The sequence below is a fragment of the Pygocentrus nattereri genome, chromosome 4 (assembly GCF_015220715.1).
Source record: "Pygocentrus nattereri isolate fPygNat1 chromosome 4, fPygNat1.pri, whole genome shotgun sequence".
Classification (NCBI taxonomy): Eukaryota; Metazoa; Chordata; class Actinopteri; order Characiformes; family Serrasalmidae; genus Pygocentrus; species Pygocentrus nattereri.
In genome coordinates this window covers 32,449,836-32,464,527 of record NC_051214.1, presented here as the reverse complement: position 1 = coordinate 32,464,527, position 14,692 = coordinate 32,449,836, and the positions used below count along the sequence as shown (strand labels likewise).

The 14,692-nt window shown below is 37.9% G+C and overlaps 1 protein-coding gene across 4 annotated transcripts in view; it reads right to left on the bottom strand.

Annotated features, from left to right (window-relative positions):
- Nucleotides 1–14,692, bottom strand: part of ppp1r13bb (protein phosphatase 1, regulatory subunit 13Bb) — a 63,050-nt gene that overhangs the window by 42,880 nt on the left and 5,478 nt on the right. For all 4 annotated transcript variants that reach the window (XM_017710472.2, XM_017710470.2, XM_017710473.2 and 1 more), the window contains exon 3: nt 1,688–1,835. In XM_017710472.2, the coding sequence (XP_017565961.1) occupies nt 1,688–1,835 (148 nt within the window). The remainder of the gene's footprint in view (nt 1–1,687; nt 1,836–14,692) is intronic.

Here is a 14,692-nt window from a genome sequence, read left to right as displayed (position 1 = left end):
GGTACGGCTATGGCCCATGGCTTTGTGAGAAGATGACAGAGAGAAGAAAAAAAAAAAAAAAAAAAAAAAAACAAACAAAAGAAAAAAGAAATGAGAAACAAAATAAAGAGTAGAATGAATGGGGTAGGAAAAATGTGTTTCTGGCAGAAAACATGGGAATATCAGTTCACTTTTTATATTCTTTGTCTGTCAGACCTGGACAACACTGAAGTAAATAAAAGGCTCCCATCACAAACAGTTCCTGTGAGCTTCAAAAGGTATCCCATTCATTCAAACCCACCTCTCCCAGATCTACACAAGTAAACCTGAAGTTATACAAGGCTTAGCTGACATTGGTAATACTTGTTTGGACATGAAACTAATCAATCCATGCATTTTCCATTCATTCCACTTCTGTTTGCTAGTAAATACTGAATTTCATTTTGCTTCTCAAAAACAAACACAAAGTATCCAGAAACCTGTTCCAATTAGCTACTCTCTATTAACTTTCTATTAATACAGTTGATTTTGGAATAAACACTTGGCATGCTGGTGTTTACTAACTTTTACATAGTGTGCATATGCAGAGCTTTAAGCTTGCAGTAAGACTTTAAGCAGCTAATATCAGTGCTTTTAAAAGACAGTATGATGTACCACCCTTTATTTACTTCATTTTCATTCTAAACAGCCATTACCTTCAAATATGTCTGTCTTTCTTAGTTTTTTTAAGGAGCGAGGCATAGATAGGGAAAAGTCAACTGAAAGAAAGAAAGAAAAAACAACAACAACAACAACAACAACAACAACAACAACAACAATACAGCTTTAAAAATTAATAATTAAAAGATGTAGAGAGTCCTGACAACTGTCCTGAAGAAGACCTGCCAACACTGTCACCACCTGATAAACTATTCTTAAAGACCTCCTCTTTGAGAGAGAAAAGAAAAACCAAGCTTCACTGTTGCTTTAGATTTGAAAGTGTCTCTATCATGTTTTCTATTCGTCCTCTGCAAGAAGACAACTCAATACTATGGGTTTGAAAGGATGCGTAGCAACCAAGAATCCATTACTGAGCAAAGGAAACAAAGACAACGACTAAACCGATGCTAATTAAACAAAGAAGCTGCTGAAGTTGTCAGAATAATGGACTGACAACCCCAGAATATAGAGTTGAATCACTGAATGTGTTTGGGATTATTTGGACTGTGAGAAGCAGAAAATGCAACCAATTTCTTGGACTTTGGAGGTGTTCACAACAAGAATAGAAAATAATATAATATATTTCTGGATATTTCATTGGAAAACTGAGACCAAGTCTCCCAAAAAGAAGGAAAACTAGTAAATGTAAAAGGTGGATTCTCTAAATACTGAAGAAAAAAAAATTATATCTGACTGTTGGTACATCGATATAATTTTACGCTAAATTTGTGTTTTCTGTTTTTTCATCTGACGCCAAAAGAGAGTACGGTCAGAGAGTGTTACACATCATTGTTCACTAATTTTCCAAAAGAAACCATGGCATCTGCCACATGTCTTACTAACACCAACGACATAATTAGTCTAGTTAAAACACGTTCTAAACTTCACCAAAGACCCAAATCCCTATCAGGGGACTGAGTAAAGCATAGCCAATGACAGCTCGCAATAAGACTAATGAGGTGTGCTGTTCATACCAACCCCCCCAACCTAGAGAAGAACAATGTCATACCGTTGCCACGCCAGACTTCAGCCAGATGGCAGCCGCTCTCCCCTGGCTCCTTGCAGAACTCCACCACATCACGACAAGTTGTCTCTGGAGTGATGGGCACCTCTGTCAGAGCCTGCTCACCATCACTAAGATACACCGTCAGAATCATCTGAGAATGAGAGAGACAGAAAAGTCACATTAATACAAGTCATTTTCTATTAAAGGTGCCCAGAAATTTAGTTCCTACACACATCTAGTTCTAATGTAGAGATGTGCCTAAACACTGATTAATTAGATTGAGTGTGTTCAATTAGATTTGGAAATAAACTCTCCAGGGCTGTAAATCACCAGGTCCAGACTTGAGCACACCTGCCTACACAGTCAGTCATGGGGAAATTTGGTTGAGAATGTACTATTTTCAACAACTTGGTTGGTCCTAAATATTTTGCTCTTCTACAGTGCAATAAACATATATAAACAAATATTCAATGCTGAGAATAACTTTTTAAACAAATATCTGCTGATATCAACAGAATTCCTCAATGTGCATCCCGAGTTTAACCTTGGTCAGGACTGAAAACATATCCAAGAGAGCCATCCCCTGTATCAGAGAAAACCAGGTCACTAATTATAGAACCACTAGGGGGCAAGAAAAGTGCAAAACAATTCAACACAATTTCGGCAAAATTCCCAATAACCAGACAAAGAGACAGAAGTCTCCTAAAACTCCCCACACTCACCCATGTTCTTTCTTTTGGAAGCATTACAGCAACAACACATTAAGACCGGAGGCAGCTGTAGGCTCTGCCCTTGCAGATATTGCTAGCAACAAAGTCCTGGCAGCATCTGAGCTTTGCTGCATATTACTCATAGGCACTGTTTCACTGTTGAAAGATATAGTACCTCCAGGGAAGACATCAAGTCTATCCCAGGTCATAAGACATTCTGACTGAGGAGAAGAGGTAGCCAAAGTGTGTCAGTTTGACTGACACATGGTTAGTGAAGTTCCAGGGGTAAGAACGACAGCGGGTAGACAGATAGGCTGCAGCACAGGAGGAGAAGAGCTGGGGAGGCTTCTAACCTCCACTTATCAAACTCACTGTGGCCTGAAGGTCTAGACAAGAGCAAATGAGGCCTCTACTAGTGTTGATGGTGAGGCACCGGGCTATGTGATCAATGAAGCCAGCTCTGACCTGCGTTATTTCACTTGTCTGAGTTAGGTAATGACAAAGATGCCATCCACTCCCAGAGCACACACAGACAAAAATGCAGACACAAACACACAGACTCTTGAGGTAGTGAGTAGGCTGTCAGTACACAGCTTGAGACAAATGGGGCTCAGGGAGTTCCATAAAAGGACTGTTATGCTTTGTTAAACACAAGGAATGAACAAACACTTGTTCTCCCAAATTTTCTGCATTTGCAATGCACCAAAACACTGGGGCATAATTAGGCTACCACATTCAAACAAAAACACAAGACACAGATGGCAGAGAATTGCATGACAATGACACACTGCAAACAACAAAATTAATTCAAACTAATTGCTATAGATTTACTAGGCCAGATCTTAGCTAAACATTCACTCATCTTCTCAGAAAAAGGAAAAAAATCAATTATAACTTGGAGGTTAAAAACCCCCCAAAACAACCTAATGACTGACTTGAATGGATGGGTTGCATGGCTGTATTATACAAATATTGGCACACACACACACACACACACACACACACACGCACGCACACACACACATACACACACACAAAAAATTAAGAAAATAGAACCAGCTCCACCTGGATCACATTGCAGGGAAATACCACTTATTTCTGTATGGCTACATATGCAGCAAAATGAATAAAATGCTTACATTTTAGCATATTAACACACCTAAACATTGTACTCTTCTTGAGTATCAATAAACACCATAAATATATTTACATAAACAACAATAACAACAACAACAACAACACTACTACTAATAATAAGGCTCATATTACCATGCATCACTAAGAAACATGTTTTTTTCAAATGTTGATTTGTCTATTTCACAGTTCTGCTGTGCTTCATAAAAACTGAGATAAGCAAAGTGTAAATTTCTTTAGGTAAAAAAAAAAAAAAGTTCTTTTGGAAAAATAATTTGCATAAACCACAAATCATAACAATATACTGCAATAACAAAGTAGACAAAGAACTCTTTCACCAAATAAAGTCTGCTGAACATAACGTTGTAAAACAGAAATAGCTTTCATATATGAAGAACATGGATTTATATGAGTAACTGCCAAATACAGTTATAAATATTAACTGAATAAGCTGACCAAAAAAACAAAAACAAAAAACAAACAAAAAAGTGTTCTGAGTAACCTCAACATTTTAAAGCAATTTACTTTATAATACTTACACACATACACACACACACAGTGAATGGGAGCAAATTACAGTGAAGCAGAGATGGAGCAAAAAAGTCACAGGGGGTCTCAGTCATCTGTTGAAAAGCCGGATAATCCAGGAAAAGCCCCTCAGATGATCTAACTAAAATAAGAATGAAATAATACAAACAAAGAAAGATACATAACTTTCTATCAAGACAAGTCCTAATTGGTGTGTAGTAAAAAGGTTTTTGTCCAAGGTCTTGAATTTAGAGCTTGGTCAATTAACTGTTGAACACCAATCAACATTTACTTGGTCAAATTGTGTGTAGTACTCATGAAGTGTCCTGTTTTAAAAGCATTTATTTTCCTAAAACACACTCAGTTTTCTTGGCTCCCAATACAAAAATGACAAATATTTAAATAAAATTTCCCATGGAAAAAAAATTGCTTAACTCTACTTGTGCAAACATTTTCTGCAGGCTTGTTAAACACAAAACCCATTACGGTGCTGCTGTTTTTTTTTTTTTTTTTTAAACTGGACCAGACTTCAGCAGGTACTCCCCAACCCCCTGCCTTAACTTTAAATACTCCCTTCACTTGCATCTCTGTGCAAGTAATTTACACAGACTTCAGCAAACAAAGTTTTTACAGTTTGAAGTGCATTACGTAACTTGATGACCTTGCTCCAGCTATGGCGTGGCTTTGCCAGAACTCTGAATGTCTTGCAGTTTCTCTGACCCAATGACCACATCAATGGGTATTTTTCCAGTAGTCGTCACATCTGATTAGACACCTCAACCTCCAACCATGCAAGTTCATTGTCCTGGTCAGAGCAAGCTAAGGAGACTTCCAAGGCCAAATAGAAATTACAATGGCCACTCTTCAAACTGGGGAGGTTAAGTAATCCTCAAATAATGGAGAAGCTAGCTGATAAGACACAGAAATCTGCTATACCAAAGCATCAGCATTTCATTACTGAAAAGTCCTAATAAACATAGTGAATTTGGCCAATGTAATGTGTATGTATATGTGTATGTATGACAACTGAGAATCACAGAGAATGCTTTAACTAAAACTTTTGCAGACATTTGGCCACATTAAATTGTATTGGCCAACATTTTCAGAATTGTAAGCTTCTTAAAAGCAGTACTGGTGACAATTTTTACATCATAGTACAGGCCTTGGTCAGTAAAACTTCTTCCAAAATGTATCACAAGAGCAGTCAGACAACAGCCAGACAGGAAAATATGTAAAAGTCACATTATGATGAGAAATAACAGTTTAATGTTTACCTTTTTTAGTCATTCCTTGTTATTCTAAACATGTTTTGAATCCTCCAGTGAATACCTAAGCAGAGTACATACCATGACACAGCAAGCAAACAGACAGCTCTGCACCAGTGTAGCGTCATCCTAAAAATTGAACACGTCTTTTTTCCTCCCCCAAAAAATACTCTTTTCCATGCAAAGGACAAAAAAACGAATGTGATGTCAAAAAACGTGCACCGCTGTCATTTTTCCTCTGCAGTGTAAAAAGGGAGAAGAAAGGAAAAAAAGAGCATGCATAATTCAGATGTCCAAGTGGTTAGGAAGCGGTGGCGGCCGTCCTTCTTTGATAAGATTAATCGGAACAATGGGGATAAAAAGATTACGACTGCCAACAAGGATGAGAGAGCACAGTCCCTGCTGAGCCCTTCCATTACCATACCCCTCCCAACATCAATACATCAGACCTAATCCATTACCATAATAACAAGCAATTCTATTAAGTGCAATAAAATAAAGACTATTGGACAGTGGTGAAGAATGGAGACTTATGATAATCTTGCCGATTATGGTGATTTCCTCCCAGTGGAAGGAATCATTTTATACATTAATTACAGAATAAGCACTTTAGGGAAAACACTAATATTTAAGCAACTAAAAAAAAAGATCACTGCCAATTAGTCATTCCACACTTAGGCTATTCCCATGCCCACATTTCAGACTAATGTTCTAAAACATAAATTTACAGACCTAATTTTGCTTAAGTTTTCTTTGATAACCACAGTGGTTAATACAAGCAAAGCATGTTATGCTGTTGTGCCACAAAAACAAATCTCATCAACAGCAGGAGTTTATTTAACCCTTTGTATTGGCACTGAACATTGCTAGGACAGTGTTTGCAAATTCTGATGCATTACTGATATTACCACTAAATCTATACACAGCACCACTGCACACATGCTACATCAGTGTCCAAAAGAGAAGACTGAACACCTCAAATGTCAGAGAGATCATCTCACAACTGCACATTTACGCGAAAATAAAACTTGACCAGCAGGTAGCTAAAGTTAGTCACAGATGAGAAACTGTGTGCTTCTCAATCTGATCATCAAACAATTTTCCTTGACCACCTGATATGTATGCAGTACTTTTTTTAAAAAACACCATCCAAGACTTAAGTCAATAAGCTGATACAAGGACACTGAAGTTAAGTCAAGAATTAGCACAATATATCCGTTTTTGTTGGTTTTGTTGACTGCCACAACACAAACAGTTCAGACCTTACCATTTAGGTACAGGTTAGTGTAGGGTGATGGCCCCTCCCACCCTGTAGGCCAACTAACAGCATCACCTTACTCCACTTGGATGCAGTCCATCCTTTCTTGCCCTCTCTCTTCAGATGTTGAGCATGCTCCTTCCCCCAGGGCTTATCCTTAGACAGGCTGACCAGGCCACGAAGGACAATGGTAACAAACTTCTTCATACCTCAGGTATCAAACAAGACACAATGCTATAAACAGCCCTATGCACACAAACATCTGTCCCTTACTCCCCCCATCAGAAAAACACTCTCAGAGTAGTATGCAAACAGCCTTGCGCAAGGAATCCCTGCAGAGAGAAGCCTTAAAGAGTCACGCTCGCTGTGTGACTGCTGAGGCGAGAGAGAGAGTGAGAGAGAGAGCAAGAGAGAGAGAATGAATGAGAGTGAGAGCGAGAGCGAGAGCGAGAGTGAGAGAGAGAAACCCGAAAAGCAACTGAGGAGGGTGCACTTCTCATCAAGATTGTAAAGGGTGTAGCGTCACCAAGCCCCGTCCAGAATGATGCTCCCCTGAGCTCACAGAAAACAATGGCATAGATCCAAAAAGGACTGGTGGGAGGAGGTACAGGAGAAAGAGGTTTATGTATATGTATCCTCCTTCATACAGAACCACACTCTTATGTTCTTATCACACTAATGGGCTACCTCAGTGAGTAGTGTGAACTTGTGCCCCGGCAGTGGCACAGGGATTAACAGTCATCACACCTGAATGCTCTAACTGTATTATATCCCTCTTATGCTCCTTCTCTAATAGCACTGGGCCTTGATAAGTTGCCAACTCTCAAACACATGTTAGAAAAAGAGATTTATAATATAAAGTACAGTATACACTTTATAGATTATTCTCTGCTGGTATGCAAAAAAAGAAGACATACAGGTAAACCAACATCACTACAGAAACACAAAAAAAAAAAAAGAATACTAAACTTTAACCAAAACTCTACTAAGGCTGAAAAGCACAGAGAAAAAGCATCACAGAGCTAAAAATCACAGAGCTCTTTTCTCATATGATTTATGAATGATTGATGGTTTCTTGTTCAGATGTCATGGTGAAGCAAGAAGCCTTATCTTGAGGAGACAGATTTCAATTATGAATACCAAAGTAGATTCAGCAGCTAAAATGTTCTTTTTTGGGGCATCATCTGTCTCTTATATGCTCAGTTTAAGTAACTCTCTGCTAGCCCTGATTCGATAATCAATATGATCATATATCATGATAATTTATATAATTGCTACGGATGTAACAATAGCATTGTCACACTGCGATGAAAGAACTGTAACAATGTGCATCACAGAAAATGGGCATTATTTTTGCACTAATAAGTATTATGCATTTGTAACCAACTGCACTGCATATAGAGTTAGACCTCTCTGTGGCCAGAAACAGCCTCCAGTCTTCAGGGAAGGCTTTGTAGGGTGTCTGTGGGAATTTGTGCCTTTTCAGTCAAAAGACCATTTGACAGGTCAGGCACCAGTTGGACGAAAGGACCTAGCTCACAATCGACATTCCAATTCATCCAAAAGGTGTTCAGTGGTGTTTGTAGCTATGGCTCTGTGCAAGTGACTAAACGTTTTACACAAAAAACTTGTCAAACCGTGTCTTTCAGGACATCGCTTTGTGTACAACGGCACAGCCAAGGAAAAGGCCCTTCTCAAACTGCTGTCACAAAGTTGTAGGCATACATAAATTATATTTTTTTGCATGCTGTATAGCAGGAACATAAACCTTTACTGTAACTCAGGGGTCCAGCCCAAACCCTGAAGACCAGCCCCACTCCAAAAGCCTTCTACAGGCGTCCACCAAACACAGATTTGTCCATCAGACTGCCAGGAGTCCAGCGATGGTGTGTTTTCCACCTCTCTAGCCAACAACAGGCACGGTAAATAGTGATCTTAGGCTTGTGTGCAGCTCAGTGAGTGATGCAACAGAAGATGTGATATCTTTTTAATGCACTACATACTTTAGCACTCAGCAACTGTATGATCCACTGTTTCATGGCTGAACTGTTGCTGCTCATAGATGCCTCGATTTCCCAATAATAGCAATTTGATCATATAATATAATAAGCACAGTTGTCCAGGACAGATCTAGTAGAACGAAAATATCATTAGCTGATTTGTGACAAATGCAACATCCTATGACAGTGCCATGTTTAAACTCAGCTCTTTAGTATGACCGCTTCTACTGCAAATGTTTAATGGACATCGCATGGCAATATGCTTGATTTTATACTGTTAGAAACAATTAGAAGTCATGTTCACATACTTCTGGCCACATAGTGTAACAACAATGCACTCCAGCATGTTCATTAGTAAGCTGTGCAACAACATAATTTGTCAAGTTTTGTTTAAAATACTGTGAGCACATTGAATCATGAAGCAAGCACCAAGAAAGAAACGAAGTCATGGGCAGAGTATATTGTTACTCGCCCAAGTCAGGGCAGACATTATGCAAATAACTATTATACAATTCTCTTTTATGTGCCAGAATATGGGTACTGTCATAAATTAAGTGATAATAGAAGATATATTATTAAGTAAATACACAAGCCACTCCAGCTGGTAACTGGATAGCAATTAAATTACCACCAGGGAAAATACAAACTACCTGGTAAGACACTGTAACGCTTACATGTGGTATACTGTAACCTAATTTGGATCACAATGATATCCTTTATCATGATAACTTTGCATCCTGACTAAAAAATACTGTTTAACGCTTTTGGATTTTGTGGTGCATGATTAAGAACTGAATAAGCAGACATGTCATGGCACTATGAGCATAACTCCAAATTAAGCTTCATAATGGATTAAGAAGTCAGCTTATTATACCTAAATAAGTCTGTACACTCCTAACGCTGATGAAAACAGCACTGGAATGTCATCACTAAATATAATGTAATCACACCTGCATATTAGCAGATTATCTTGCCTCCTGTAACTTAAGGAGACACCTAACTTTACCTAGTCTTGTCTACATTATGCCTGTCAGTTATTACATATTTTTCACTCAAGCATTTCACACAAAGTTGTGAACTTATAGTAAGTTTCTAATTATCCACAGAGTGCTCTTGGCTTTCACTGGAGCAAAAAAAAAAAATGAGGCAACAGGAGAACTGGAAACCTGAACCAAGCTAAACATTTGCAGGCACCGTTTGCCCAAAACGTTTTCTGCCTGGCGAGAAACTCTGCACCCTGAGAAGAACTGAAAATTACTCACAGCAGTTGGACCGTGGTGCCAATAACTGGAGCAGTTTGGCCATACTAATGCTCTAAACTGGCACCGAGCTTCCATGAGGTCCTGCCAAGAGTTACGCCACAAGCTGCCACTGCTAGAATGTCTAAGCTACTGTGAAACAGTGTATGTTAAAGTAAGTGTCTGTGTGTAAAAAAAAAAAAAAAAAAAAAAAAAAAAAAAAAAAAAAAAAAAAATATATATATATATATATATATATATATATATATATATATATATATATATATATATATATATATATATATATATATATATATATACACACACACACATACATACAAACTATCACACATTAACACACACAGCTGTTGGCCAATGGTGCAAACAATTCTGCAAATCAAGAACACATCATGAACCTGACACTGACGTTTTCTTAAGACATTTCTCAAAAAAACAAAAAAAAAAACTAGGAAGATTTGGTTTTTGTTGTGAATTTCACAGAAAGTGTTAATCAGATTTACTGTAACAAGACAATTTAACAATAACAAGCTCATCTTCGCATACAAAAAATGCACATATTCCAACATCTGACACTACCTGATACCATCTGACATAAGCCTAGTGTACTCTGTTTTGCTAATTAAGATATGACTTGAGCAGGCAGTAAACAATGGCCTGCTTACACTGCAATGTACTGCTGACACCATGGCACTGGGACACAAGTTGTTGGTCACTTTTAATATTGCTGCCTTGGCATATTCCCACCAGACATAAACTGATTGATTTTAGCTTGCTTTTAAGCACAATGACAAGCACTTTCCCAAAACACATGTGGACACAAGCAGGCTTATTGCAGTACCAAGTAAATTGCAGTACCAAGGGTCACATGAACTGACTTTGACCGAATAGAATTGCGAGGTATAAAAGGTTAATGTGTTGACTTTTAATACTGTCTTTGTAAAATAGGCTGAAGTGAGACCATATAGTCCTACTGTGTTTAGAGGACATTCAATGAGTCAACTGGACAAAAAGACTAACCAGACGTAAAACTATACTAGTGAGCTTTTCAGAAAAGCCTCAGATGGGATTCTTGCTGTTGCGATAGAGGCTGTTGCTGAAAGACACAGACAGGGTGCATGGGATGAAAACTATCAAATGTACTATACTTATAGCTGTACAGACGACCTTGCATATCTGTGCTCTCTTTATGATGAAACATGCAGCTGGTTAGCGTTCTTTAAGTACTGACAACACCCACAGCAAGAAAAGCATATTGTGACATAATGTGACGCACTTTATCACAATATTGTAAATTTGCCAATCCCTTTCCCTTAGCCTGTTTAAAAAAAAAAAAAAAAAAAAAAAAAAATAAAAATTTTACCTTTTAAACCTTTTTGTTCCCTCCATCTACATCTTCTACTCACAACACTCAGCATGCCATACACAAATGTTAATAGATTTTTTGCACAATACATACCCCACATGCATTAAACAAATAAAAGCATGCAACTACAAACATATATAATCAGCAGAGTTGTTCTAGCCTTTAAACAAATAAATCTTGTTCTAGAATAGGGGTGTAAAACTGGCTTCATTCCAGGGCACAGCTTTTCAGAGTTGAGCACTCTGCCTTATTGAGCACACCCGATCCAACTCATCAGTTAATTAGCAAGATGTTCATGAGCTGAAATCAGTGGGGCAAAAAAGAAAAAAATGCCAATCTCTGGAGCTGTGGCCCAACAGAAATTAAGGTGGACATCCTTGCTCTAAAAACTCAGGAGAAGGCAAGTAGTCACATACACATTTCAGTTTGGATGCAATGTCCTTTTAACCCTTGAAGGATAAACATGACAAACCACAAGGTCCTTTACACTAAAAACCAAAAGTCTCTAAAAAGCACAAAGTTAAATCTTCCTGAGCTCACCCCCTTTCCTTATTAAAAGGTTTTTTTATTTTTGTGAGAGCCAGCATTCATATTTGAGGAGCTACTCAATTCCAAGGTTAACAATTCTGAATGATGCATTAAGGAAGATGAATGAATTTGTAATGATGCCAGTGAAGAAGGATGGGGGCAACAAGAACTTCTGAGCAACTTAAAACTACTGGTTGCATATTTTGGACTGGAATCAGCACAAAGTTTTTTAAAACAGCAATAACTGAGTAGTCAGTTTTTCACGTTAATGGAATCTCAGTTTATTTGTGACCAAACCTTCTAGTGGGAAGTTAAAACATCTCTAAGAGCTTTTTACAACATCAAACAAATATATTTTATAGCTACATAAAGCTATTTCCTATTAATATTGCTTTGAATGTACTACTGAAAAAAAGGGAAAGAGGTGCCAAAATGAGCCTGTTAGCTTGTTTCTAAGTCAATGACGATATCAGTCACAGTAACAGTACTGCCAAAACTCTTATTTAGCTTTTTATGGTAAAATCTGTCCCAGCTACATCCTGGAAAGTTATCAGTGGAAATGGTGAGTATGCCTTCGCCAAAGTCCCCCAACAACAGCGTGTTAGCCAGCACACTCTTTCCTCAGCTCTCTATTGGCTGGATGAGTCACACGAGAGCAGATGAGGAGAAGGGAAAGGGGCATGCTCTTCAGCTGACTGGCTGTGTGACACTGATGGCACTGTAGTGCTGCAGGGCACAAGCCATAGCACCATGCCATGTACACTGAACATTCTGACAGCCTGGTCATGTGTCCCTAACTCAAGCTCATTGGTTGTTCAATGCACTTCTGCAAACTTCATTGGCTGCTCTGAGGTCAAGAGGAGATATCATGAGAATGACACAGCTACGACGGACGGACGGAGTATTCCAGACAGACAGAGCATCTAAATTCAAAAACAAAAATCAGACAAGACTAATGCCTAAACAGATTACAAGGCATGACTAAGCATTCAAACTTAGTCTTTAAAAAAACATGGACATGCACAACATACAATTTTAAAGACTTAGAAGTAAACAGATATAGCATGAATAGCATCTCCATGAATCTGTCCCTCTTGCAGCAAAAAATATCTTAACAGGCAATCATTTATCTGCCCTTTGGCCTCAGTGTTTTTAAGAGTTCTTCCTCTTTGTTTATCTTTTTCCAATTTTATACTTTAGAATCTTTGAATGGCTATGCATAGTTGGCAATGATTCAATTCAGTACATTTTTAATATTTTGTCTTTTTTAAAAATCTTGTTTATTTAATGATCCAAATAAAAGATAATTCAGGTATATATAGTACAAATTACATTTTACAATTATGTCAAACAGTCCTTGATCCTGATAGGTGAAATTATGACTTGCGATTAAGAGAATGTGCATTGCTGTGCAGCATGTTGACTGCAAATCATCAGCATTTCTCTGGGGTGGACTGTGTCTGAACTCTCCACAGAATGGCGCATGGACACCACCTCAATCACAATCAATACTAATTAAACCAGACACCTCCTTCATGACACGGCCATCAGATGCCATATCAATACACAAAACTCCTGGGCAAATATGCGCTTGCAGAAAGAGCCACAAATACAACAGAATCCCAAAAACACTACTAAAAAACTAATGGCACAAGAGTTAAGGTGTTTGTGAGAAAGTACTGTTCATCACATGAATAGCAGTATGGTCACTGTCTAAATGACGCACATGGAGGTTAGGATTTAAAACTATAAAACCTCATGCACTTTTGATTTTCTTCAAAATGTACTCCATTTTATCCTTTTGCACTTTAAATACCAAGGTTAAATGCTGAAACATAGTTGTCATCTACTTAAAACTATCTAAAAGAGGTCTCTCTCCTGCTTTTAAAATAAAGTAAGAACAGCAATTACACAATACCTGAGAAATTTATTATATTTCATAAACAAATACCATGTATATAGCATTGTGTGATGTAATAAAATTATTAATACTGCTCCATTCTAGTGCAGTAGTAGTTACAGACGGTCTTAACGTCCTGTAAAATTAAACCAGTTTTACAGTCAGGTCATAAACATACCCCACACACCCTCACCTGGGGCTTGTCTCACCAACAAATTCAGCTTGGACAGTGTTCCTGATTAACATCACAATATGCCTGTCAACTATTACATAATTGCCTGATCACAATTATTTAAGCAAAACCTTTCCCAGTGGTTAGCTTTAACAATCATATGTTTACATCTCAGCAGAGTGAATTGGGTACATTTTCATTTGTTGGGTCGTGGCAAATATATGAAAACAGAAAATGCACTTAGATGTCATGGGTCTTAGGAAGGGAATAAAATTTGTAACTTTGAATTTGCACTACAACATGCTGGAGGGCAGAACTGAGTAACATCTGGGGTGTTTTTAACTTAAGCTGTGTTTGTCTGTGTTGTTAGTTAGAAACTGCCAAGTATCAATAAGTAGAGAAAAAGATAGCTAAGGTTAATCCTGTGTAAGGCCTGTGTGAGCCTCCCTAATGGTAGACACCAATACAAAATCAGCTTGGTGACTAAAAGAAATTACCTACAACCCCAATTCCTATGAAGTTGGGACGTTGTGTAAAACATAAATAAAAACAGAATAATATGATTTGCAAATGCTTTTCAACCTATATTCAATTGAATAAACTACAAATATATTCAATGATCAAATGGAAAAATTGTATTGTTTTTTCAAATATTCACTCATTTTCAATTTGATGCCTGCAACACATTCCAAATAAGTTGGGACAGGGGCAACAAAAGACTGGGAAAATTGAGGAATGTTTGGAACATTCCACAGCAAAAAACCAACATTGAATGCCTGTGACCTTCGACCCCTCAGGCAGCACTGCATTAAAAACCGACATCATTCTGTAACGGATATTACCACATGGGGTCAGGAACACTTCAGAAAACCATTGTCAGTGAACACAGTT